At 36.9% G+C, this 26067-nt stretch overlaps 2 protein-coding genes across 13 annotated transcripts in view; both read right to left on the bottom strand.

Moving 5' to 3' along the window:
• The window catches only part of Crag (DENN domain-containing protein Crag), a 39979-nt gene extending 18059 nt beyond the window's left edge, over nucleotides 1-21920 (bottom strand). For 3 of the 6 annotated variants that reach the window (XM_087354861.1, XM_087354860.1, XM_087354858.1), the window contains exons 1-21: nucleotides 21548-21920; nucleotides 21067-21152; nucleotides 19918-20035; nucleotides 19257-19523; nucleotides 16463-16559; nucleotides 15682-15925; nucleotides 15235-15304; nucleotides 13884-14056; nucleotides 12276-12508; nucleotides 11025-11150; nucleotides 10650-10794; nucleotides 9864-10039; nucleotides 8941-9115; nucleotides 5616-5757; nucleotides 5013-5158; nucleotides 4308-4433; nucleotides 3994-4193; nucleotides 3119-3242; nucleotides 2172-2368; nucleotides 1653-1831; nucleotides 291-434 (exon numbers count right to left, since the gene is read on the bottom strand). In XM_087354861.1, coding sequence (XP_087210987.1) covers nucleotides 291-434; nucleotides 1653-1831; nucleotides 2172-2368; nucleotides 3119-3242; nucleotides 3994-4193; nucleotides 4308-4433; nucleotides 5013-5158; nucleotides 5616-5757; nucleotides 8941-9115; nucleotides 9864-10039; nucleotides 10650-10794; nucleotides 11025-11150; nucleotides 12276-12508; nucleotides 13884-14056; nucleotides 15235-15304; nucleotides 15682-15925; nucleotides 16463-16559; nucleotides 19257-19458 — 2899 coding nt within the window. In that variant the 5' untranslated portion in view covers nucleotides 19459-19523; nucleotides 19918-20035; nucleotides 21067-21152; nucleotides 21548-21920. Of the gene's footprint in view, nucleotides 1-290; nucleotides 435-1652; nucleotides 1832-2171; nucleotides 2369-3118; nucleotides 3243-3993; nucleotides 4194-4307; nucleotides 4434-5012; nucleotides 5159-5615; nucleotides 5758-8940; nucleotides 9116-9863; nucleotides 10040-10649; nucleotides 10795-11024; nucleotides 11164-12275; nucleotides 12509-13883; nucleotides 14057-15234; nucleotides 15305-15681; nucleotides 15926-16462; nucleotides 16560-19256; nucleotides 19524-19917; nucleotides 20036-21066; nucleotides 21153-21547 lie in introns of those variants that run through there. The other 3 variants (XM_087354859.1, XM_087354862.1, XM_087354863.1) reach the window with 3 other exon arrangements.
• A 541-nt stretch (nucleotides 21921-22461) lies between these two features.
• The window catches only part of ash1 (histone-lysine N-methyltransferase ash1), a 54032-nt gene continuing 50426 nt past the window's right edge, over nucleotides 22462-26067 (bottom strand). For 6 of the 7 annotated variants that reach the window (XM_087354851.1, XM_087354854.1, XM_087354852.1 and 3 more), the window contains one exon: nucleotides 22462-25207. In XM_087354851.1, coding sequence (XP_087210977.1) covers nucleotides 25067-25207 — 141 coding nt within the window. In that variant the 3' untranslated portion in view covers nucleotides 22462-25066. The remainder of the gene's footprint in view (nucleotides 25208-26067) is intronic. The other variant, XM_087354853.1, reaches the window with a different exon arrangement.

The raw sequence follows: 26067 nt of genomic DNA on the forward strand, positions 1-26067 counted from the left end.
CCTTTTCACAATTTCCAGAGTCACGCCCCAGCCGTGCTTTACTCTGGGAATGCACTCCGGTACCCATTAGATAGGAGGCTGCCAATCATAATTTCACAAGAACTCCTCTTCAGTGTATAACAGGCTCTACCTACTAGCATATTATTATAGCCCTGGCAGACAACTGGGGCTTCACTCTGTTCAGGTAATTCAGAATTTAAAAACATAACACTTATTTACACAGTGAATTACTTTGTGTATTCATGTCCAGTTAGAAAGATGTACCACCACATAAAACATTATTAACTCACATGGCTGTTGTTCAATAGCAGTCCGTGGAGTGAGCAATGGAGCAACAGATGGTCGAACAATGCTACCAACACGTGATCTGAAGCGATCAAATGCTGCATAGTCTGTTGAATCTTGCTGATGCACAGTATTAGCAGCTTTGCTCACTGGAAAACAAACAAATAATATGAGATGTTGGTCTTCTAGGTTGTAATGCTATGTGGACTTGGAAGCAGATACCTAAGTTTCAGATTACATACAGCCTCCATTTTCAGTACTTCAGCACTGAAGATGGAGATATGTTCCTTGAAAATGCTGGTATTTACCTGAAGTCCACATGGATTAGAACGCAGCAGCCCAACATCAACATTTTTTGGTGCATACTGAACTGGCCATGTACAAACATTATACATCATTATGTTTAACAGAAAAATGTTAATTCCAAAAATCTTGTGAAAATCTGTTCAGCAGTTTTATGGTTGTCACATGTGGACAAAGAGACAGGGTGAAGCTTACAGGCACATTTTTGCATCCTCTAGATCAGGGGTCGTCAACCTTTTTATACCTACCGCCCACTTTTGTATCTTTGCTGACGGTAAAATTTCCCTACCGCCCACCGGTGCCGCACATACCCACCACCATGAGAGAGGTACAGCTCGAAGACAGAGTGATGGCCGGTGGTAAGCCCCGCCCTCGTTATGTGCACTAAACTCGTGCCTTTGGCTACGGAACTCATTCATTGCTCCCTCGTCCACGAGTATACTTCGAGAAGTGTCCGGTGAATTATTATCTATATTCAAATTTCAGAGATGGAATTCAAAAGTAAATTGCAAAAGCATATTTTAAAAGAAGTTGTTAGCAAAGTATTCGATATATGGAGGAAGTATTCGATATACGGAGGAAGAACAAAATTTGTAACAACAGACAAAAACTCCCACCGCCCACCATGAAGGCTTGAATCGCCCACTAGTGGGCGGTAGGGACCCGGTTGACGACCCATGCTCTAGATGCAAATGTACATGAAAAAGGAATATATTAATGAAGTAAATGCAAAACGTTTAATTTAAATTAATAAACTATGAATTGCTTTCATCACCATCTTACAGAATGAACATAACTACATCATTGGATAGTGTTAAAAAAAATTAATTTTTACAGTGCACTGCGGTATTGTTGGGCAATGTCCATTGTCTGATTTATACAATATTTGAAATTCACAATGTCTCAGGAGTGTCCTCACTGCCACCTTCTGATAACTGTTGTTGTTATGGTGACAGATAACAGAACAGTGACCTGGAAGTTTGCATACAAAGGGTTTATACTCAAACCCAACAGTTGCTAATAATCTAAAAAAGAACTGTTTAATGAATCCAGCAGTCACTAACCACTCTTATTGTGATCATGTGACGTTGCTTCTGCGTTAGCAGCTTCCTGATGAGAACTTCCACTATCTAGGGATGTGTGTGATATCACATCAGTAGCATCTACCAAAGACACTGAGTCATCAGATACCCGACGTCGGACTCCCGCATGCCGAAACAAGGCCACGCCAATGATCACATTTCTGAAAGCATAAACATGCCACCAACATAATATCTCTGACAGGAGGTTGAGCTCTTTTGTATTTACTTAACACAAGCAACAAACAGACACAACTAGAACATTACAAGTATAATAAAGATACTATTTAATGTTACAATTTATTCAGAACAAGGCTAAGTCTAGTCTATCAAAAGCAAAGGATGTTTTTCCATCCTATAAATGTTCCTTACTCTGGAATAAAACACAAGTAAATAATTAATATTGTGATACACAGTGTATAAATGTAAAAAACAGTAACTGATTATTAAAGTTCCTAACTGATTTGTAGCTATTGTCATCATTCTTGTTAGAAAATATCCTACCTGAGTTTATTCCAGAGCAGCTGGCTGGAATTTGTACAGTCAGAAGGCCACGTTGCCTCCAGAACAGCACGATTATAATAACCATATGTGATGGCATTGGGCTGAATGCCACTTCTTTTCATCTGTGACAGAAGCTTGACAGCTAGCACAGGCTGACTGTACACACCGCAGAGCTGCATCATGACTCGATAACACACCTAATGGAGTGAAAATGATCATCAGGGTTTGAAAAATGTGATTTCCTGGTCACCTGATGTGAGTTCATTTTGAAAAATGTTAAACACGAAGATGAGATAGGTTCTCAAAGTGACAAGCATGAAGATAACCGTCTTCTGAAATGATGCAAAATGTAGCAGCTCTGAAAATTCAGTCAGCATTTCCAAACTACAAAGCACAACATCCCTGTAGACATATATCTTCATATTCATCAAAATGAGAACCTAGAATCTCAACTTGCACCATGCAGTCTGGTAGATATTGACCGATCTTTCAGATAAACATACATATATTTGATTTTCTATACTCCTAATTTTGGTTAAAATATTAGTAGTGGATGTCCAAATATTTTTTATGTCAACCAGAGGGGACAAGCAAGATTTATTTAAATATCTGCATGGAGATATACAGGCAGATTACAGTTGGAAAAAAATAATTTATTTTACACTTTGCAATGTATTGTCATCACCATCATAAAAGGAACTACTAATGGGCATGACATGACAGAAACTGACTGGTGATTTCATATTGTAGTGCATACTTAATGTTCTTCTGATACAATACCAACAATACTTCATTCATTACTACTGTTCTACTGACAGCAGAAGCAAACGTCAGCATTTAATAATTCCCTCTTCAACATAATCTCATTAATTTGCACGTTAGTGTCACAAACACGTGGTAGACTATGATTACCATGACATTCTCTTTACACATAGAAAATAATTTACCTCATCTGTAGGCTGCAGCTTCATCTTCTGTATTTTAACTAGGAACTCATACGCAGATTGAAGACATGCTGGGGCCTTTGACTGTGACTGCATGGCATAGCTTGGCAAATGTAAGAACCACAAGCTGTTTAGAAGGAGATTTCACATAATTAATATTTAGGATTCCAGCCAGCAAACCATGTATACAAGATACAAAATATTCTACGATAATCACAGTAAGAAACCAATGCTGGAATCCATGAATACATGTCACCATGAGTCATTAGCATCTTTGCGTTTACTACCTTTTAACACAGCAAAATAAACAAAACTATAAATTTACCAGATGTTTTGCAGGGGTGTGAAACTTGGTCTCACATTATTGGAAGAGCACAGATTGACGATGTTTGAGAACAAGAAGGGGGGCCTATATAATCAGTTTTATAATTTGTTCTCTTTACAGAAATTATTAGGAACAGATGGGCAAGGCTTATAGCACAAATGAAAGTGATAAGAAATGCATAAAATATCTAGGTAAGATAATTTGAATGAAAGATTACTTGGAAGACTTATGCATAAACGGGATGAAAACGTTGAAATGGATCTTAAAAATGGGTGGGATAAAGTGGGAGAAATTCATTTTTCTGTAGCATAATCTTATCAACAATACAACAAACCCTCAAGGTCCATAAAAGGCAGAAAATTTCTTTACTAGATAAGCAACTATTTGTTTCCCAGAATGGACTCTGCTCCACGCACAAAGCATTTAGCATACCTGTTGCATTAAAATGCTAAATCTTGATATGAACTATATATGCATACATACATACATACATCTGGTAGCTCAAGGGAGGGTGGATGGTATCTAAAATTCTGGGGGTACACTGGGTCTGTACCTATAGCATGTGGTCAACAAACACTTGGCCCACAGCTCAGGTGATGCTGCGTGTTTTCGAGCCAGTTTCTGAGCCGACTTGATTTCATGCTTAGTTCGTCGGGCCATAGGACTACCCGGCACAACCCCACTCAACCGTGACCCCAAATTGTGGAAAGTTAGCTCCTTGCGACTGAAGAGAAGTGGGTCTAGCATAAAACTCTGGAAGAAAAAAAAATCAGGCCATAATTCATATTAAAGGAAACCTAGACACATTACTGGACTGTAATGTATTCTTCAGTCATAAAACAGTGCAGCAGCTTATGCTCCACATACCTTATAGGAGTACATTCTACCAGGTGGTAGTCCATTTGGCTCCGGAGGCAAGATAAAGACTGTCCGCTCACTCTGATGCGATTCGTCCAATTCCAGAAGACGACCATCTCCATCATCATTCTCCACCTGCACATCAAACAACCGACTACAAGTGAACAAGAAGCAATAACCTGCGCAAAACATTCTGAGATCAAAAACTACATTAAAGTTTCTGACAAAATGCTGAAGCATTCCTTAGACCGAACTTCCCCACAAAGCAAGCACTGTCAAAATGAAAGTCTCACATCTGTCAAATGCCAGTATAAATTAGAATACAACAATGATATTGCATAGGGAAAATAAAAAACTAAAAGGGGTAGTTCAAACAAGAAGTTTTAACATAAACTTGTAACATCTACTTTCCTTCAAGTGTTCAATGTACGTTAAAGTTAGCGGGATATATAAGTTTATGGTTATATATCATATAAACATGTAATGACAATCATACAGGATGGATTCTAATATAAAACTAATAATTACACAATTTAATGATCCTTTTCTGTGTATAATTTTCACACTCAAGACAAGCCTTCTGAAATATAAAGAACTACTTTACTAAATAAATATGTTGCTGTTAGTATCTGTTGATGAATACAAAAGTTCTATAGAAAAACAACATGTCCTACTCAGACCCACAGTTTTCTTCACAAACACATTTTCTCATACCTTCTCAGTGCATTCATCAAAAAACGCCAAACTGGCATCCATGTCAGACACAAATGATCTTTCTTCAATGAATCTTATAAACATTTGAGTTTTCATTACTAAAGTGAAGAACTTGTGATGGGTCTTCTCACGTGAACGCAGAAACCCTGAAATAAACACAGACAAATGTTTAAGACATCATTAAACACAGGAAAACAACACATAATAATGCAGAAAGCTTACCATTACAACCACTATTTGTGATAATGAATTATGTTATTCATAACATGGTCTACTTCCAATTTTGAAAGATTTAATTGTAACCTGGACCACCTGAATATTAATCTTGTACACAAATCCTTAGACCACAAGGCTAGGCCTACATTTTCATCTTGATTGTTACTGTGAGAAAATAGAATAAATTGTCTGTATAAAAGTAAAAGCAGAACAACCTCAGACAACAGACAATATTGAAACATGGAACATACTATAAATGAACTCTCACATTTTGGGGTGGGGGTGTGGGATGCATGTGATGAATTCATACAGATCTGGAGGGAAAAAGCCATGGCACATATTAGATACTATAAACAGACGCAGGTAAGAAAGTAAAACTGAGCAAACCTTGTAAATCAAATAATGAGCTTGGATCCGTAGTCCCAATTGTTGGTGCTTTGGTTATTGGCAACAGGTACATTCTATACCCTTTCAAAACAGTTGCCATGAACCGCAGGAATGCCTCCTGTATCTCCAGCTCTAGGCTTTGCTACAAACAAAAATAAACATGCTTATTAAGGAGCCCATACTTAACAACAGCATTACATATTCCCTTAAGTTCCCAGAAATGAAGCTTAGATTACAAGGCTACGTGGCACAACACAAAATAATGCAATCTGAACTCTCACAGCCATTAAAACAACAAATCTCAACAATAAGATTTTAGGTTCTCAAGGTGATAAGTATGGAGATGACTGTCTTGTGGGATATCACTCCAAGCAGTTTGGTAGGAACTGACAGATGTTAGTGTGGTGCTTACTTCCTCCAACATCAGTGAAACAATAAAGACAATAAGCACCACTAAAGTATCTGTCAGTTTCTACCAGGCTACACAGTGCAATATACCAGAAGACAGTCAGTCACCTTCAACTAATTTCAATATTATTCAGTGTTTCCACTGCAGCTATAAAGTTTAAAATTTTCTTTCCAGTGAAAATTATAGCCATAGTGACTGTTCCATGTTGAAATATAGGAATTTTGTACAAAGAACAAATCTATATGATACACAATTAATATGATACTATTCTTAAGTTTGCAGATGATAAAGTGTGATACAGTGAAACCTCTATCTATCGTTCCCGGAACTATCGTTTTCCCGGATGCATCGTCCGTTTTGTTCGGTCCCGAATACATCCCATATAAAATAATGTTACATTTTCCCGCTTCTATCGTTCCTCGAACTATCGTTTTATCGCATCGATCGTTCAAAAATCTTAGTCCCGGCCAACAATTTTCCTGCAATGATCGTTTCTGAGAAATTAAAATGCTGGGTTTTGAGATAAATTAATACCGAAAGACGCACAATGTTTTTGGAATACACAGTAGCGGTAACCTGTTATGTCGCCCAACCAGCACAGATCCTTTTGGAATGAGGGGTCAGCGGTGCAGGGGTGATAGTTGGAGTGAATGGCGGTGCTCATTGTCAGAAATTTTACGATTTTAATTAGGGTGCACTCATATTTCGTTCCAGCGATGCCAAATGGCATGTGCAGTTTGAATTTCTTCACAAATGCTTTTATTATAAGTACAAAGGAAAGGCTGGCGGCACTTTTCATTCTTCTGGTTTATCTCGTTTCCAGTGGTTCAGTGTCTTCTACGGCTACGTTTCGTCGTGTTCGGCAGTAACAGTACTTCCATTCTTCCTGTTATTGTTCCAGTCTATACTTTTGTTGTTGTTCCCGTAAATATTTTGTTATTCCTCTTACTCCTGTTAATTATTTTGTTATTATTCCTGTACCATGTCTCGCCCACTAAAGCAAGTCAGAACTCTTCAAGAAAGATTAAAAATCATAGAAGAAGTGGAGAAGAATCCATTTGAAAAAAGAATCGACATTGCTAAACGCCTTGGATTAGCACCATCTACTTTAAATTCAATAGTTGCAAAGAAGAAAGAAATCCGAAAACAAACTGACAAGTGCGGTAATTCATCCAAAAAAAGGAAATCCGGAAGAAAATCAACTTTCAGTGAGCTAGAAAGTGTCCTCTTCACTTGGTACCAGCAATCGCGGGCCTCAGGAATTCCTGTTGATGGCAACATCTTGCGGGAAAAAGCCAAGACGATAGCCGCAAGACTGAATATTGAAAATTTTGCAGCGTCGAATGGCTGGATTAGTAGGTTTAAAGAACGACATGGTATGGTCTACAAGAAGTTAGCCGGCGAAAGTGCTGCTGTGGATGTGGAAGTAACGGAGCTGTGGCTCGAGAGACTGCCAACACTGCTGGAGGGATATGAGCCGCGGGACATTTATAATGCGGATGAGACCGGACTTTTCTACAACGCCCTCCCGGATAGGACTCTGGCATTGAAAGGTGAATCTTGCCACGGGGGAATACGTGCAAAACACCGAATTACTGTTCTTCTGTGTGTTAACAGTGACGGTAGTGACAAACGGGTTCCGATTGTAGTTGGAAAATCACGAAAACCGCGTTGTTTCAAAAACATGAAAAAACTTCCGGTGAAATATCACGCCAACAAAAAGGCTTGGATGACAACAGACATCTTTACGGCGTTTTTAAGTTCTCTGGATGCCTCCATGGGCGCACAAGGCAGAAAGATTTTGCTGTTTGTTGATAATTGTGCCGCTCATCCGAAGGACACGACATTTCTACGAAATGTGAAAGTCGTGCAGTATCCAGCAAATTGCACGAGCGTCTTGCAACCGCTTGATTTGGGCATCATAAAATCTTTCAAGCAGTTGTATAGAAAGCGCCTTGTGCAAACAGCTGTATGTGCAATGGATGCTGGGAAGGATGTCAACATGAAAACTGACGTGCTACAAGCAATTCATTTCACAGTGGCAGCTTGGCGGCATGTCTCCCAACCAACTGTTCTGAATTGTTTTCACAAAGGTGGCTACGGGTGTGAACTTCGCGCAGAAGCAGACTCTAACGTCAGTGTGGATGAGCATGATGGCTTTCACGAAGACTGGAATAGATTTGGCGCCGTGAAAGACGTGGTTAAATTTGGTGACTAACGCGGCAGTAGACAGCGAGCTTGCTACATGCGGAGTCGACACGATTGATGAGTTGTGTGACGATCGCGAAGGGGGTGGGAGCGGTGAGGAAGACGAATGCGAGCCCGAAGCTGTGCCGAGTTTTGCCGAAGCACACGCTGCATTGGCAAAAGTGAAGTCGTTCTTTTATGCCCATAATATTAGCGAACGTGACGAGGAAAACATTTTGAACGTGGAAAGTACTCTGTTTGGTCTAAAACGTAAAGTTTCGACAAACCAGTTGTCCATTAAAGACTTTTTTGGTAAAAAGAAGTAACTTTGAAAGAGAAACATTGTTTTTTTTTTAAATTTTTAATGCTTTCCCGCATCTATCGTTTTCCCGCATCTATCGTTTTTATTTCCCACCCCCGCCGAAAACGATGCATCGAGGTTTCACTGTATATGCCATACCATTCGTAAAATTTTTTTCTTGAAAGATATGAACGTTACTTCTCAGACTGGTCGGGTATTACAACACCATGACAGTAAACCACAACAAAACTTGAGAATTTAATGGTGACTTTAAAAGTCATCTGTGTACAGTACTGTGCCAAAATGGTAAACATTACCGGTTTTTTGTAGGAACTTGTTACTTTGTTCTTCAAGTCCGAAGACTCCAAAACATCAGAAATTTTTATCATTCTGACACATACAACTACAGTAAATTGCAATAAGATTACCTCTTTTCGCTTCTGCTGGAAGTCCCTGTCAATGCCGGCATCTCGAGTAGAGTTCTGTGCAAAGCTCTTCATAAATTGCTGAAGTTTAAGGGTCAGCTGTTCCAGAGTGTTACGAAGAACTCGAGCTGGCTTTTTTGGTAGAAACTTAACGGTCAGGCCCCGCTTTTCCTCACACCTGTAACAGCAATTTCCAGTAAGATAACTGTTTCTAACCTGTTCAAAATTTCTGCTATCACTAACTAGATGGCATAATTTCCTGTAGCTAAAAATAAAAGCCAGCCTAAAATAATCATGTTGATAATGACTGTAATTATTACTAATAATAGCAATAATGCTTCCAAACCATAATGTTTCTTAAGACAGAAGTTAACAATCTTCATGAGACAGGTGATTTGTATTATCTGTATATTCATATCCCTGATCATGCCCTACAGATTTAATACATTATAAACTAGATCCAAACGTGTTCATGCCAAAAATGTGCATTCTGTTAGTCTTGTCACTTTTTCATTCCACTCCAGTCTCTATTAGACATTTATAAAAATGCATTTTTTCAGTGTAATAATTTTCTTTCATAAATAATTTCTTTGCCCTCAATGCAGAAATTACCATGAAATAAATCTAATTCATAAATTCTATAAAACATATTCTAGAATTCTCACTGGAAGATTTAAATTTCTAATGAATAGGTATTTTATAAGAACAGGAATAGGAAAGTCACAAACAGACTGCATGTTTACTACTCAGTGTGTGTAGAAGACTGAATAAGGAAGACAACACGCAAATGCATATGACCTTTGTAAATTATAGTAAAGCTTCTGACAAAATTAATAGTACAGTGCCTTGGTATGTAATGAAAAAGAAAGCTTGGAGATTCATACATAACAAAGCATGGTACAGTCATAAGAAACACCAAAACTTACACTGTGATATTGTTTGTATCCAGGTCCACACAATTCACATCTGAGGGGGGATCATAAAGATCAAAAAATCTCGAGTCCACTCCAATAAGAAATGGTAGTGGAGCATGAAGTACTTCAGCCAAGCCCAGCGGACACAGTGGGATGTATGGACATTGCCATTTGAATGGAAAAATTATCTATAAACAGTAAATTGTGTTTCAATGTTCTACTTAAAAAGTATTCTATTCCTATCTGCAGTAATAAATGAAAACTAAATATGATAGCAAATATGAATTGGATACTTTGAACACATCTGTACCTGAGTAGCATCATACCTTCCTGCCACTGTGCAGTGACATATACTGCAGTGCAAATTCCATAAACTAAACACATTCAAAGCAATTCGGAATACATAAACTACAAGGATTCAAGTCTACTGCATCACAAAATCAATTTCCCCCACTACTGCTATTCAGCATAGGAACCACTTAAGCAAGAAATTGCCTTCCTGCTTTGAATGTGAAAACTAATTTCATGCAGCAGGGTAATTTTTTCACAAGTTAATAGTCTATCAACTAATTAAGAAATTTTCCACTTTTAAAGGTTCATTAACATACTACAGCTAGTGGAAGGTTTATGAAGAATGGAGGCAGCTTCATCATAAGATGACCCACATCCATAAAAACATTACTAGACGTTGATAATTTCCAAATTGTGTGAGCAGTAAAATGAGGTTTTGAACACACAAATTTTGATGAGAGATTTGAAGATTATGTATTATATAAAACACAAAGGCAGTAAACATACCATGGACACAGCTTCAGCAACTGCTGTTAACACATCTGGACGCAAGGAATGGACGAGCAACTTCTGTTCAGTCAGAGCGAGTAGCAGAATCATAAGACAGTTATCGGGGCCCAAGCTCATTAGCAGGTCTCGGAAACCTGCACCACTGAAATGCAACTCACAATGACTGGCTGCAACTTCTAAGCATAAAAATGGAGGAGGAGGAGAATGTAAGGGTGCCTTTCCTTATAATTAGGCAGAGATTTTAAACAAATTTTATAAAAAAATCCACATATCTAAATGTTGCACATTCAGACTTAATGCAATATTTAGTTTTCTTTATCAAGCAGATGCAGCATGGAGACAGACTACTACAGACTACAGCGGTGTACATACCTTCTTGGCAGTGGGAGGTCTTCGGGCTGAGTAAGCACAACACGCTCTGTGGCTGACAGCTGGATTAAAATGCGGGGCCGCTGCGGAGATGGAAATGGCACATCCTTCAGGAAATGGGAGATATATCTGAAAACACAAACTGTACTAATCTGACAGCACTGCAATTTGATCATATTGAAACCCCATTATGTTAACAACAAAACAGAGAGGAAGAAAGACATTAATAATACATAAAGTTCTCTCTAATAAGGAAAAACTGAATGCACTCTGCTATTAGCAAATGGCCTAAGAAGGTAGGAGTTACAATTTTGAACATCAACTGATGCAACTAACAGGAGAGCGTGTATCCACTACTTCTCTTCACAGCAAACAAATAACCAAGGAACACTTGGAAGTCAGTTAAGGCAGTGAAATAAAAATTTCCATTTTATTATTATTCAAAACTGAGTTATTCAACAGCACCTTTTACTGAGGAAAACAATTTTTACAAAATAAAAGTAACTCCTAAACCAGTTCACATACCTCAATGATTTAAACACTAGCATGTAGATGACTGCCCAAGGAATATTTACCACTATTTACAATTACAATATCTGTGACATCATCAGCATCTCATCACAATACTAGACTGTAACATGATCATGTTATTCTGGGTTGAAACTTCTGAAGATGGAGAAGTATATTTCTCCAAAACACTGGTATCTACCTACAAGTCCACACAGCATCACACACAGAATAATACTGACAGCTTCACTGCCTTGAGAATTTCAAATCTCACAAAATTTATCATGTCTTATGTTCTTAACAAGAGTCCAATGGTGGTGCTGAACAGACAGCACTTTGCCACTAACTAAAACATTCTCACTATTACTGTTGCTCCTTCCAAATTCAGCATCACTAACCATCCGGAATTAATGTCTAATTAATTTATCATCAGCTTTGTCACATGTATGAATTTTTATTTAGTCCTCTACTTTGGCCTGTATACAGTCTGATTTAGACATGAGGTATGTTGATGTAAAGTTGGTATGTTGGAACCACTAAATCTATGGCATCTGACTAAAGACAATCCATAAAACAAAGGTTATTTATTACTTACTACAATAAAATAAATTACAAACATTTACGCAATCTGGAACTCATTCTTGAAGTGGAAAGTGTGGAAAAGCAAGAGTGTAGGATGCAATAATGTACTGCCAGTCCGCAACGTGTTAAACCAACATCACTGCTGAAAAGTATGAGAGATTTCACCTTTCAATAGGCACAGTGTGAGGTCCAGAGCATGCCATCTCATAGAGGAACAAGAGGAACTTCTCAAACGTGTCAAAAAATGGCCAGTGAGAGAGCAGGCAAATGCATTTGTTGATGTTCACTGTCTTCTTCTCATCATCAACTGACTGATTTATCTGAAGTTCACAACACTGTTCTGCCGTGAGACAAGCTGCTGGAACGCGCTCATAGAACGTCACTGCCGAGCCATATACCTACAGAAAGAAAAAAAGATAAAGCTGTCAACATCCAGATATGCTGCCGCGAAGGCGTGCGGGAGAATGGACGTTGAAGGTAATACATTTTTAATCTTAACACCATATGGATGTGACAGGTTGGCTTCAGTGTACCTTCGACCAAAACAATTAATTTAGCCACTGTTCAAAAAGATGCATTATATATTAGACCAATACTTTTCAAGTCTTATACAAAGCAGCACAAGAAACAAAGCTTAACACTTCATAGTGTGTGTATGACTGTAAGTTTGGTCATTACTATTTCCTTATTAATTTATCACACACCACATTTTATGCTATATAGAGTTACAGACAGCATCTTCAAGTAAACCACACAATAAAAACCTCAATGTATACTGAATCTCTAATTAATGAAAGTATGTCTCTGTTTATGCACGTAAATTTTATTCTTCAAATTTTACTATGAATTTCATTAATATAATATTTTGTGACATGAAAAACAGAGAGAGAATGAGAGACCAATGCTTTAGAACACATAAGGAACTGTACACACAGCGTAACAATTCTGGAGCATTTACAATGTTACAGCCTCTAGAGTTACAATCTGTGAATGCTAATGTTTGATACTCTTAAAAATTGCAAAAAAAATACAAGTAGGGGGAGAATAGGAAGGACCTCAAATACCAAATTTTATCAAAATCCGTCTAACAGTTCTCAAGTTATGACACCATGTAAGAATACTTTTTATTAATTATCTCAAAACATGTCTAAAAAGTGTATTGTGACATAAAAATGTGTCTTTCATTTTTTCTACAACTTTTATTTCAAACATTTTTCACTCCAATAAACATTTAGTGGGATACACTCATTTTTAATTTAAGATTTTTATGCATGTTACTGTTCTCTGATTTAAACCAAAACTGGAATGTGTCAACAAACTTTACCAAAACCCTAACATCAAATTTTACACAATTCCATTCTGCAATTCCTGAGTTGTCATGTACAGACAGATAAACAGGCACAGTGAAGCTGAGATGTGGAATATTGCAACTCAGATGCAAACATGCCTAAAATGACAAGTGTAGAGATGAAACAATAAGATTAAAAGGGCTGTTCTGAAAATATAAATATACTAAAGAATGAGGCAGCAACAATGTAACAAATAACACGGGGTGATGAGATGACAATGAGGAGGCTAGGGCTCGATTTTGGGCTGTTACGCCATAGTAGTAGTAGTAGATGAGATGACAAAACAGGGTGGAACAAGGTATCACAGCTATCTACAATCTTTGTGAACTATTGTTATAAGAGTAGAAATACAAGAAAATTCAAAATGCTGCAGCACACTGAATGAGAAGCAATGCTGCAGACTCATATCTTTAATGAGACAAACCTTTTCTGCAGCATCTGATACAGTCAGCACAAAAGTTGAGAAAACTGGCCTTGGTTGAGTGGCAGTGGAGGGCCAACATTCAATTGATGAGCCCATCGGTAAACAGAACATTGGCACTGTAGCAGGCAGTGGAAAGTTTGAGTAGTCAGTAAGGGGGTAACGTGCCAAGATTCCTGTAAAGTACATCCGTAACTTAATAACTAACTCACAGGTAGCAGAACTGATATGTTCAATGCCATTAATACCATTACTTGTCACTGAATACAATTCTGGGTTAGCTTAAGTCATGTTGATGATGGTCTTTGATGTTGTAATGAAGTGTGAACTTCTAGGCAGATATCAGTATTTTTGAGGATGACAATGACACTATGAATACTATGAACTTCCAAAATGATGGTATTGACCTACAAGTCCACACACTATTACTACCCACAAGATTATTAAAATTTCACTATCATGGCAACCTCAAATCTCATAGTTTCATCAGTTTACATCATAATTCACTTCCCCGGCGTTTATCTTAGAATAAAGTGTCACAATTACATATTGTGCATCTTCAGGGTTTCTACATCATGCTGAAGATACTTTATACTGAAGTGGGAACTTAAAATCAATAAAAGGAAAATAACTTTTATTTAGATATAAGGAAATCTGTTTCACAAGGAACAGTCCTTATTCTATAATGACAGTTTCCAAATGTGTACTTTCTTGATCAAAAAACTGTCTGAATTTACTTTTAATCACTCATTTTACCTGCACAAATATATTTCAAATGCAATACAGACTTAATGATCCCTTAACATGCTACATTGACTGCCTGCTGCTGACCTGGTTGTAAACAATGCCACTTCCAGTTATCAATATAAAGACAGAACCCACACACAGACATAGCATTCTAATATGACAAAGAGAAAGAATGTTGTGCTTTAAAGTCAGTGTCAATCAAGTTTATTCTTAATGTGTTCTATATACACACTTGAATAAAAAAATAAACAACAATAATAATGAAAAAACCATATACTTTCAAAAACAACCTTTGTAATAATCAACTCTATATGATACAATAAAGTAATTAAAATTCTAAATTCTTATATCACATTTATGATATTTTGGATACAGTCACAATAAATAATAACTTTAAAGAATGTAATATATGCTGTCATTATAGTTTCATCCTGCCACCTTATTCTCCATCAGTGGTTACTTCCCATAATTCTGCATGCACATCTTGTTCCCCCTGCTGATGCTCCAAGTGCAACCATCACAACAGCAATGCAAGTTAAACCTCAAAAACATCAATAACATGCAATTAAAATTCTTCCAGTACTCTGATTCACAGTGCAGCACTCACCTGGCTTGTAAGGTATCAGGTTTGCTCGATTCATGGATTTCTTGTAACACAGATACACATCAGAACCAACCTGAAATACAAGCCGTTTTAATCGTATAATGTCCTTCTAATGTTGATACTTTTTTGCCAAGAGTAGGTGCCATTAATGAAATTACAGACATAAATTAAACACAAAGGAGGACAAATTCTTTAAAATCCTAGTAACTGGATAAGGTACAGTATTTAGGGACCAAGCACGCGATGAACTTCATTTTGGCATTAAATGAATGAACATATACAATTAAATATAAAACTTAACACACGTTCATACCTGCAAATAACCTAATTTCACAGCCTCTTAAGTTAATATCTATGTCATCAGGAAGAAAAACATTTAACAGCCTGGGAAAATAGACCCAGCAGAACTTTCTAGCCCTACTCAGAAAACCAAAATCATGAAACACATACCATTCCCTTGTTCAGATTCTTTGATATCATACAGAATGCATGAGGTGGAGTCTCTCCTTTATTGGTGAGAATCACACAAATGTCTGTGACCACAAGTTCATTGCATGGCATGCTGGGAGGAGCCCGTCGGTATGTCACAAATGTTTTGGCCCCCGAGTTGTTCACATTAGCGACACGTCCTCCAGGTGTAGTCAACACCACTTCCGAGTCTGACATGATTCTCTCCTTCCCCTCATACATTACCCTGGGCAACATAAAGCATTAACACATTTTACTGTTTGAAAATAGGATATTGAAGCTGAGAGAGGAAGTTAATGGGAATATGGAGAAGCACTCACCTCCATCTAGTGCCAAGGTCAAGAATGAGTAGGTGCAATATCTACTCTCCTCTCAAGCACTTCCAAAGTCTGTAGCAGGACAGATTTACTTTTTCCATATATTATTAGTGTTAAAATCATAAAAGATCTGACAGGTAGGGCACGTAGTACACACAGCTAAAATTTGAACAGACTCAAATTCTGAAAGACTGATCACAAATTTCCACATCCCCTCCAGATCACGATTCACAATTCTAAGCTATCTGGTGCTGTAAAAGCAACACAATGCAATGCTAAAAAAACTTAAGAAGGGAAAAACAATTACCATAAGTCTGAATAGAATCATAAGCAAGACTAATCATAATGAAACAGCAGCAAGTATGATCAAAGAATTTTCTATGGCTAATATTTACCATTTGTATCTGAATCATACATAGTACAGAGTTTAGATATTAATATCTTACCCTATGTCAACAAGGGGCAACTGATCCCGACCTCTGCGATAACAGAGGAAAACTTGTGGACTCCTTAAGCTCCCATGATTGAGATCTGCCTCAAAACCTGCACCAACATATCATTGTATTAATGCAACAGACACTAGTTTAATACACTTACACCTGCCTGTTCTCACATACACAACAGATATGCAGTTTCTACAGAACCCTAAATAGTGAACAAGATAGGATAAAACTGAAACCAGGATATTAGGAAAAAGTCTTGAAGTAAAATCACTACAAGAAAAATTAATGAATTATGAATACAGTATCAAGAATAAGTACCAGACATGTATGACAAAAGGATTCTTTTGAGAACAGGAAATTGTACATATAAAATTAATGGTTATTGAGAAGACCAAGGATTACATTAAGAGGCCAAGTGAGAAATGCTACAAAAACAAAGCAGAGATAGAGAAGAACAGAGAAGACTTCGTCAGAAGATGGAGCTATTCTGATGGAACTGTCAACATATAAACTAGAAACAAGAAATGTGAGAACCATAAAACAATATTTCAGACCATTCAATGCACTGAACAATATGATACCTCAACTAGAAACCAGCTTCTTCTGCTCTGAATGTATTCATGTAAGAGTGATGTAGAGAAGAAGCGTGACAAAACATTTTTCCGGCCAATAATTCAACATACTAAGGATTAAACCAAATATCCAGTTACAAACAAATATTTTCTAAATGCATTCTTTGTTATTTTGCATGCTTTAATTGTCCAATTATTTAATGCAGATATAAGTCTACTGCTGTGAATTTAATACAGCTACTGCTCAGTCAATATAGTGACTAGGCTACAGGTTGGACAACCAGGCTTTAATTGCTGACAAGGCAAAAAAAATTTCTTTGCCACAATGTCTAAACCAGATCTGGGCACAATCCACTCTCCTATTTAATGGATAATGGGTACTTTCAACAATGACTATAAGCTAACCGCTCACTTCCATCCTTCCATCTTTTGCCAAGGTTAAGAATGCAAGGAGCTATACCTCTTCCCCATATGGCATGGTGATTAGTGGAGTATCAGAGATAATATTACCTTTTACATTTTACCACCATGTATTACTATATTTCACTTTGTTAACACTCACAGCAATAACAAAAAGTTAAATCAAGTCATAGGTCTCAATGAGAAAAATATTTTGTCATGTGCTTACTCTTTATAAGGAAGGCAGACATTTTTGAGAAAACTGATAATTCAATTTGAGCTTTTGCAAAGTCTAAAATAAAATTTCCCTGCAACCTCTTAATGTCAACATCCCCCCCCCCCCCCCGGGAAAAAATAAAATTTCACAGAAATACATTCAGTTGTTTCATAGGTGAAAGATGTGAAAAGGCAGAAAAATAAACAAACACATATATCCAACATTTTAACAACAGACACAAAAAATATCAATGTATACATATTTTGTGTTTGTCTATTGTTGGTACGTGTCAATAGGTTTCAATTACCAAAAGGTTCATTATCTAATCACCACTGAAGAAAAATAAAAACTTTGCATCTGTCAAGAAAGTTTCAAAAATAAATTAACATCACGCAACTGTTCGTGTGTAAATGTATAGCATCTTAAATCTAACCCTGACTTGTTACTGTAAAGGAGCAAATAATTCTGCTTCAACTTTTTATAACTAACAAGGCCATGAAAGTCATTGAAACACAGACTAATGCTCACATACAGGAAAACAAGTAAAGGTTTACTCTAATGGAATACACATGTTTCAAATGCATTTTCTGTTATTCTGTCTCACTGGTCTTGACATTCACTTACTGTAAACAAAATCTACTGTTGCAAAGCATGACACTACGGTGAACAAGAAACTTCATTAAATATTCACTGCACCATAAAATGTTTCAGATGAAAGGTGCAGATCTTAATGACACTTGTATTTTATGTTGCATAACATTCTCATTATTTGGACCTTGAATTGTTCTGAATACCATACGACAGGATAAAAAGTGAAATCTACTTGCAAACTTTTCATGTGATATTTATAAATCTGATCAAATTGTAATTCCTCATAATAGCTATCCTTTATACCAGGGGTTCACAAACTTTTCCAGACATGGGCCACATTCACCCTTTTTAATTAAGTCACTGGCTGTAAAGTTATGTGACAGCAATTTACTGAACACCACAGTAATACATTAAAAGTATTTTAAATTAGGCCTAGTACTGCAAACAAATTCACATCTTACTCAATAATTTTCTCTGACAAAATCAGTCCTTAGTAGCATATTTGACACTGCTTTTACTTGAGTAATCTTTCACTATCAGTGTAATTTTAGTCACTGCCAAGTATCGACGACATTAACAAAATGTGCTTCCTGGTTTGTGGTGACAACTTTCCTTCCTATAGAATGACATAATATTACACACAAAAATGAATGCAGGCCACAAAATACACTGGTGTACCAAGGATTACCTTCATTTTCAGCACACGAATTTACAAGAATTAAGCATCACATCCCAGGATACTATTCATCAGTTCAGCAGGTTTACTCACCTACGACTTGATCTCCAGACATGAATAACAAATTTAAACCACAATAATTAAATATGGAATTGTCTACTAATTTTTTTACTGAAGTATTAAAAACATAATGATATCAAACCAGAACCATCAGATGACACTCACTAGCATCTTATTTATCTCGTGCACTTCCAAACCATGCCAATATCCAGCTACAAATTGAGCAGATGTGGCTGTTTAAGACATGGCAGTTAACTTAAGGATATTGCTTGCTTTTCTCACCTGTCGGTGTCGTTTCTATCATATAGTAATCTGGAGGAATTTCTTCCCCCAGGCTAGGAAATATCACTGCCACATCTGTAATGGGTGCCTGATTAAAGGTTGCCTTAAGATAAGCCCCATCACGTGAGAAATCCCCGAGGGGCTCTGGCTCATCAAGCAGTCCTGCCACAACAAAGTAATCTCCCACGCGACGTTCATCCATGATGACAGGATGCTGAATGCAACTTCACTGTCATGTGCAATCCCTTGTTCCCATCACACACACTTCTGAAATGAAAATTAGATTCATGTGACACCTATCATCTCACAGGTCTAATTTCAAATTCTATTGTAGTAATACAGTATAATTTTGTATTCAGGAGGCATGCAGTTAAAATATAACCACAACAGCTATCTCAACTGAAGGAACACATTTACATCTTACAACTCACTGTCATTGTTATTTTTTACTCAATGTTATAGACATACAGCACCTCATTGACAACTACTCAGGAAAGTTCTGACTAGGTACCACTCCACATGGACCGGTTAGGCTGAGTCATTGGTAAGTTTTATGTTTAGTCTAGATCTTCATTTTTTCATCCCCAATAACTACTTGTTATTAAATGAAACATTGTGTAAATGAACTGCAAAACGTCATAAGTTCTCTAACCATACTCACACAAAGAATGCACTTCTGGCTGATTCACTGAATAAACATTCTACAATCATGTGGCTCAGCCTAGGTCTCCGTTAGCGTGTACTGTTACTAGGCTAGCTCCTAGGAAATCCAAGAGAATCTACATGAAAGAAAAAACAAATATGGTAGATAATACAGTTGATGAGATTCCTAAAAACAGGAAGCAATGGAAAGACCATGCAGATAGAATGAAGACAGGTGGCAAATGATAGAAAAAATTATGAACAAACAGGGTAAGAAATGAAATAACAAGGAATATGAAAAGATGATTCTGAGGCAGCAGAGGTGTTAGGCTTTGTTCAGTGACAAAAGCAGAACAAGATAACAATAACAAAAATTTTACAAATCATTCCACTCACATAATTTCTCACATAACAAAAGAATGTTATACTCTGTGAACAGAACCACGGCACCCATATCCATGAGACAAGCAGGTCCAAAATTACAATTAACTGAGCAAAGTTATGATCACAGTAAAACAATAATGCTTACTTTGTTCACAGAACCACGATCGATATTGAGAAAATCTTCCTAAATCACTCCTATTAGTAACATTTCATACACATGTGAAATTGATAACGTTCCTCAATATCATTACTGTATTTACAACTCTTATTACTTGGGTGTTACTAATTTTCAGCAATTAGTGTATACACCAGTTCAACTGGTCCGCTAGGGAGAAAGCAGTTACGTGTATGTAAAGTTTGTCCCACTACGTGCCATACAGGCGCTTGGGGTGAGTGGAGGTATAGCTCCTCTCTTTCTTGACCTCAGCACTAAATGGGGGTGAGTGTCAGCGTCACGCCCTGGCCGGCTTTACCCCCGGGAGAGGACCCAGGTACCCATTGTAGAGGAGGCTGCGTGGGCCCCAGAGTCGGTCTGGACGCAGAGGCTAGAGGAAAAATCCTCTGCCCCCGTCAGGGATCGAACCCCAGTCGTCCAGCCCGTAGCTAGTCACTATACTGACTGAGCTATCCCAGCTCACAGTTACATGTATGTCTTGGTCCAAAATTCAGTACAACATGTAACAAAGAATTTATCACATTCCATGCACCTACATCCTCTATGCATAATTATATGGATCATATTTTAATATATGACGACTCTTATATTAAATTATTAAAAAAATACCTTAATTGAAGATAGCTGTTAAAGAATTGGGCCCAGCATCCTTCCAAATTGCATCATATTCCAATAATTTGTAGCAATTACTACTACTGAAAAAACAATGTTTACATCACTTATAAACAATTCAATTATTTGAATGTATAATATTAATTCACCTATGCTATTTGATGATCTATGTAAGTTCTGCCTAGAGCTACAGCATAGAATAAAAAATTCATTGTGATTTTTAAGTGAGCCATGAATGACCCTTAATTCACAAGGCTAGAGACATGACCCTGATCTCCTTTTTGGTAAACCTGATCCTAATTAGGTCCAGTATTACCATTTTCCATGAGGCCTATATGCATAATAAAAACGAATAAAATAATCGGTAACAAAGTAATTCACAAGCGTTCCTGCTTTGGAACGGAAAACAGTACATACCTTAGAACAAATTAGTATGAAAAATGTGATCATGAACAGGTTAGAAAAGACAAATGTGTACCTCACACGGGTCAAAAGTCGTTTACAAACATTTCTTTAACCAGATGATGATTTTTCTGCAACAGTTTATGTAAAAGTTTATGCGCAGATCCTTTATTTAACTACTACACCACGTTCAAACGTTGAATTAAAATTAACGACATACACAGCCATCGCCAGGATTCTTACAAACAAAACGTTAGGTAAAACAAATATTATAATTACGCTCCTTAAAACAGTGTTGGCCAAAGTGATACATAAGCCTAACAATCTGTTCACTGTCTCACGTAAGCCTGGAACGCACTACTACAAAGCAAAAAAAATAGAAAAAAATACGCTTCGCTTTACTACACAACATTTGATTACAGCCATATTTCGTCTGACTCAACAAACCAATGAATATATAGAAATCCACGGACGATATATGACGTTGTGGTTAACCCAGATGAAATAATGGAACACACTTTGACTGATACCAAGAACTTCTATATTCTTTGAAACCATCACAGTAAAACCGACGTTATTCCTATTCAAATAATCACAGTAAGCATGGTGGCGGTAGCTCAGTTACTAAAAAGGATCTCTACTATTCTGTACCAAATTGGGCTGTTTTCATATTCCTCAAAAGTAGAGAATTGCTTAACCGGCTCAGTAACAAACAACTTTTTAAGGAATATTGAGTGCCATGAATCAGTTATTTCTTACAAAGAAAAGCAAAAGGTGAGGCCCACAGGAGGAAATCAAGCTGTACATTTCTAAGTGAATAAATTTATTTCAATTCAAAAGAACTGTTATGTAAAATTGTGAAGAGCAGGTGTTGAGCCTGAAAACTGAACAAAATCTCTATTTAAAATCTGGATACAGATGGATGGAAGGATTTACAACAGCTTATAGCAATAGATACTGGAATGTATACAATTAAATAAGTATTACTCATTATTGTGTTGCTGCTGTTATATTATTACTGATATAATAATCATGCTTATAATTAATCCTCCTCATCTACAGCTACATTGTCATCAACAGTATCAATATCATTTGTCATTGCCACCGACTTGAAATTCATTCGAGACCACAGTTATGGTGGGGAAGAGATATTACATATTGCTCTTGATGTGATACATTCAGATTCAAATGGTCTGTGCACACAATTCGACACTCACACTCACTCACATTCCACATATGCCATCTATTTCATTAAAAGAAAATGCAAAAATAAAAAGAGAAGCACTAATAGTTAAGAGGGGATGAAGTTTGCATTCACTGAAAAGCATGGAGTGAGTATAACATTATGTACAGCCCTCCATATATGCTCTGCACTTCTGGCTTGTAACCTGTACACCAGAATACTAACACAGAGTATCAGATACTCTGCCAAAAAACTGTACAAATAAATTACAACACTTCAGTATCTCATACTGTGCAAATGCACCCACTCGTGTGTCATATGCCTCAATACACTGCACTGGAGATAGTTTTTAACAATATAAAAAAAATTACAACTGGCCACGCCAGATTTCATATGAAACATTGTGAGACAACTTGGCATGCAGAAAAATAGTTCCCACTTTTTTGTGACTAGCATAAAAATAGACTTTCTCTCCCCAGTAAGAAACATTTCATGAGGTGGCCTAAAAACTCTTTTTAAGCCAAACAATCATTTAAAATTTCAGAGTGCGTCCCAGACACAAACATTGTCATCTTCAACCAGCACAGTTTCAACATCAATTTTGTACTTTGTTTACCTTATATTACTTCAGAATGCACGAGGCATACTTGTGATCTCATGCACACTGCACACACACTCACTCTACACAACGTTATCACATCGGTGACAGTAGAAGAGTTCAAATAATAACACAGCTGAGAAATATGACAAGACATGTAAGAGGCAAAAAATATTAATTTCACATGCCAATATGGCACCTTGGTAGTAACATTTTGCTTTGTATGATATGGTGTGTACGGAGCATCCAGACCAGCATCGCAAAGTAATATTCATTAATACGACAAATGCCATTATGAGGTAAAACATTTTCCCAGATTAAAATATTTCCAGGAAATTACTGGCCCACAGCATACCATATTGAAGCAGATAATTATAAGATTTGAGGTTTCCACGGCAATGTGAGTATTGACAACCTTCTTTGTTGCTGCGCCGTGTAGTAAATTGCAGAAAATTCATTCTTGTATATGTAGCCACATCTAGTAAGATGCACACTTCTGATACAGGCTTGCTACTGTTATAACAAACGTATGCTTAGTCTCTGTCCAGCCAACTTGGTTCATTCTGAGGAAACAGCGCACACCATGACTACTGATGCACTGGAAGACTTCAAACTGAGACTTCTCAGTTATGTGATGGTCACTTGTGCAAAAACAAGTACAAACATAAAGGCAACATTGGGTCTTGTTCCACTGAATATAAGCATTTTAAGGCAATTATAAATTTCCACAGTATGTACACACTGTGTACATCAACATGGTACAATGGCAAAATCTAAATAGTCAAACTGAGATTTTAAGATTCTTATGGTGGTAAAGATGCTGATTGCAGTCTTCTGGGCTGTATTATCATACAGTCCTGTAGATGCTTACAAACATTTTGTAGGAATGTATCAGCTCCATCTTCACAGTAGAATAAAAAGATGGAGGTGATACATTCATTTGAAACATTGGTAACTACACACAAGACTACATGTTGTCACAACTGAGAAGACCACAAAAAACATCTAACTAGTATAGTCTTGGTTATAACACTGCTATTGAAAAACTATCTGTAATCTAAAATACTGCAATTATGGCATCATAACTGTCATAAACTTTTCACTTCAATCAACTTAAACAATCAAGAAACAATAGATAATCAAAATATGAAGCCCTCTGTATGTAAATTCATTTTATAAAACAATATTCAACATCAGTGATTTTGTGTGATAACCAAATTTCACACATATTTTGGGTTTTCCGATTATGTGGAATTCAACCCACAAGACTTTCATGTAATCATCATATTCCATAGACTGAATATGCAATTATCTTTATTTAAACCCAGGATATTTTTACCACCTGATACCACAAGCAAGTTACGAAATTATCCATCAGTCTGATGCAATCAAATAAGTTCAGTTTCTCATAGGTATGCACTGTTATCCTCTATTTGATATGGTATTTATGTTCAGTTTGGAAGTTACAGTCCTGTTTTGAGAATGGCTATGTGTATGTAGAACCCTCAGATGGATGGACAACTAATACAAACAGCAAACAGAACAAACAGCACAAGAACCAGCTCTGAACTGCAAATTGCGGAGTTCAGTTGCACCATCTGGGAGCAGGGGTTGGGGCCAGTTAGATCACATAATATTAAAGAACCTTACCAATCTTCCTTCATCCTAGCATCTGTCATCCCTCATAATGAAATAAAAACATCTCACATTCTCATATAAATAAAACTGAGTTCATAAAATAACTTAAAAGTTCATCTCATCATAAAGGAGGACAGATCACCCTACAGTCCCAACCCCCTTTACAGGAGCCATTCTCAAGGGTTAAGGATTGAGGTTTTCTTGCGGTGTCTGCGACCAGGCTCCAGCAGGAAAGACAGGTCTAGTGGCTGCTTTCCCGGCAGACGGGCCAGCAAACGTAACAAGATCAGGTTTAGGCGCTGCTTCTGCTCTGCTCGCTGCAACATCAACCAGGTAAAGCAATATAATTCAACCAATAAATAATTAAAATACAACTCTAAATATTAAAGATACCAGAATTACTGAAAATTATGATATTATGGATGAGTATTTTAGACACACCACATAAAACATCAACAACAAACTGTAAATGAATCTTCACCAAATGGGCAGATATTTATATTGAAAACTGATTTGTCATTTCTACTCCAAAAACAAAATAATTCAAGTCCACATTACTTTACATGAAATGGCTACCATAACTGCATCCTGATATGTGGAAGTGGAAAACAAAGTGGTACAAAAATGACAACAAGGATGTGTACCACCAAAGTATCTGTTTTTACCAGATCCTTCTTATGTTCATCATTGTCTACAACAATGAGAAAGTTTTAAGGTAATCAAATTTCCTTCTGTTAAGATTCTTCTGCAATCTGGATATGAAAATGTCCTTCTTAATTACTATCTTCCATTAACAAATATTATTTCTTACAAGTAATTACAAGTAGGTATCCTCAAAAAGCTCCCTATACAGTATGTTTTAACCCTCTCCTTGCATTCCAGGAAGTTTTAATATACTGATAAATCCTACAATATATGGGGATTTTTTTTTCCCTCCCCCATTTTGGATTCAATTCCCTTCACTTTAACATTGAATAATGTTAAACAAGAGGAGGTAATAAAGTCTTGTCAGGTGATCAGCCATATGAGAAAGGAGTTTTTATCCAATGTTTCAGAAACTGTCACTGCCCCCGTCATCAGAGCTGATGACAGAGGCACAGAGAGCATAGTTTTGTATGGATTGGATGAATGACAGGTGAGTGGAATAAACTGCAGAACAAGAAACTCCCTCAATTTG

This window comes from Zootermopsis nevadensis, unplaced genomic scaffold, assembly GCF_977971745.1.
Source record: "Zootermopsis nevadensis isolate Lab colony 2312 unplaced genomic scaffold, Znev_1.0 Znev_ptg000024l, whole genome shotgun sequence".
NCBI lineage: Eukaryota > Metazoa > Arthropoda > Insecta > Blattodea > Termopsidae > Zootermopsis > Zootermopsis nevadensis.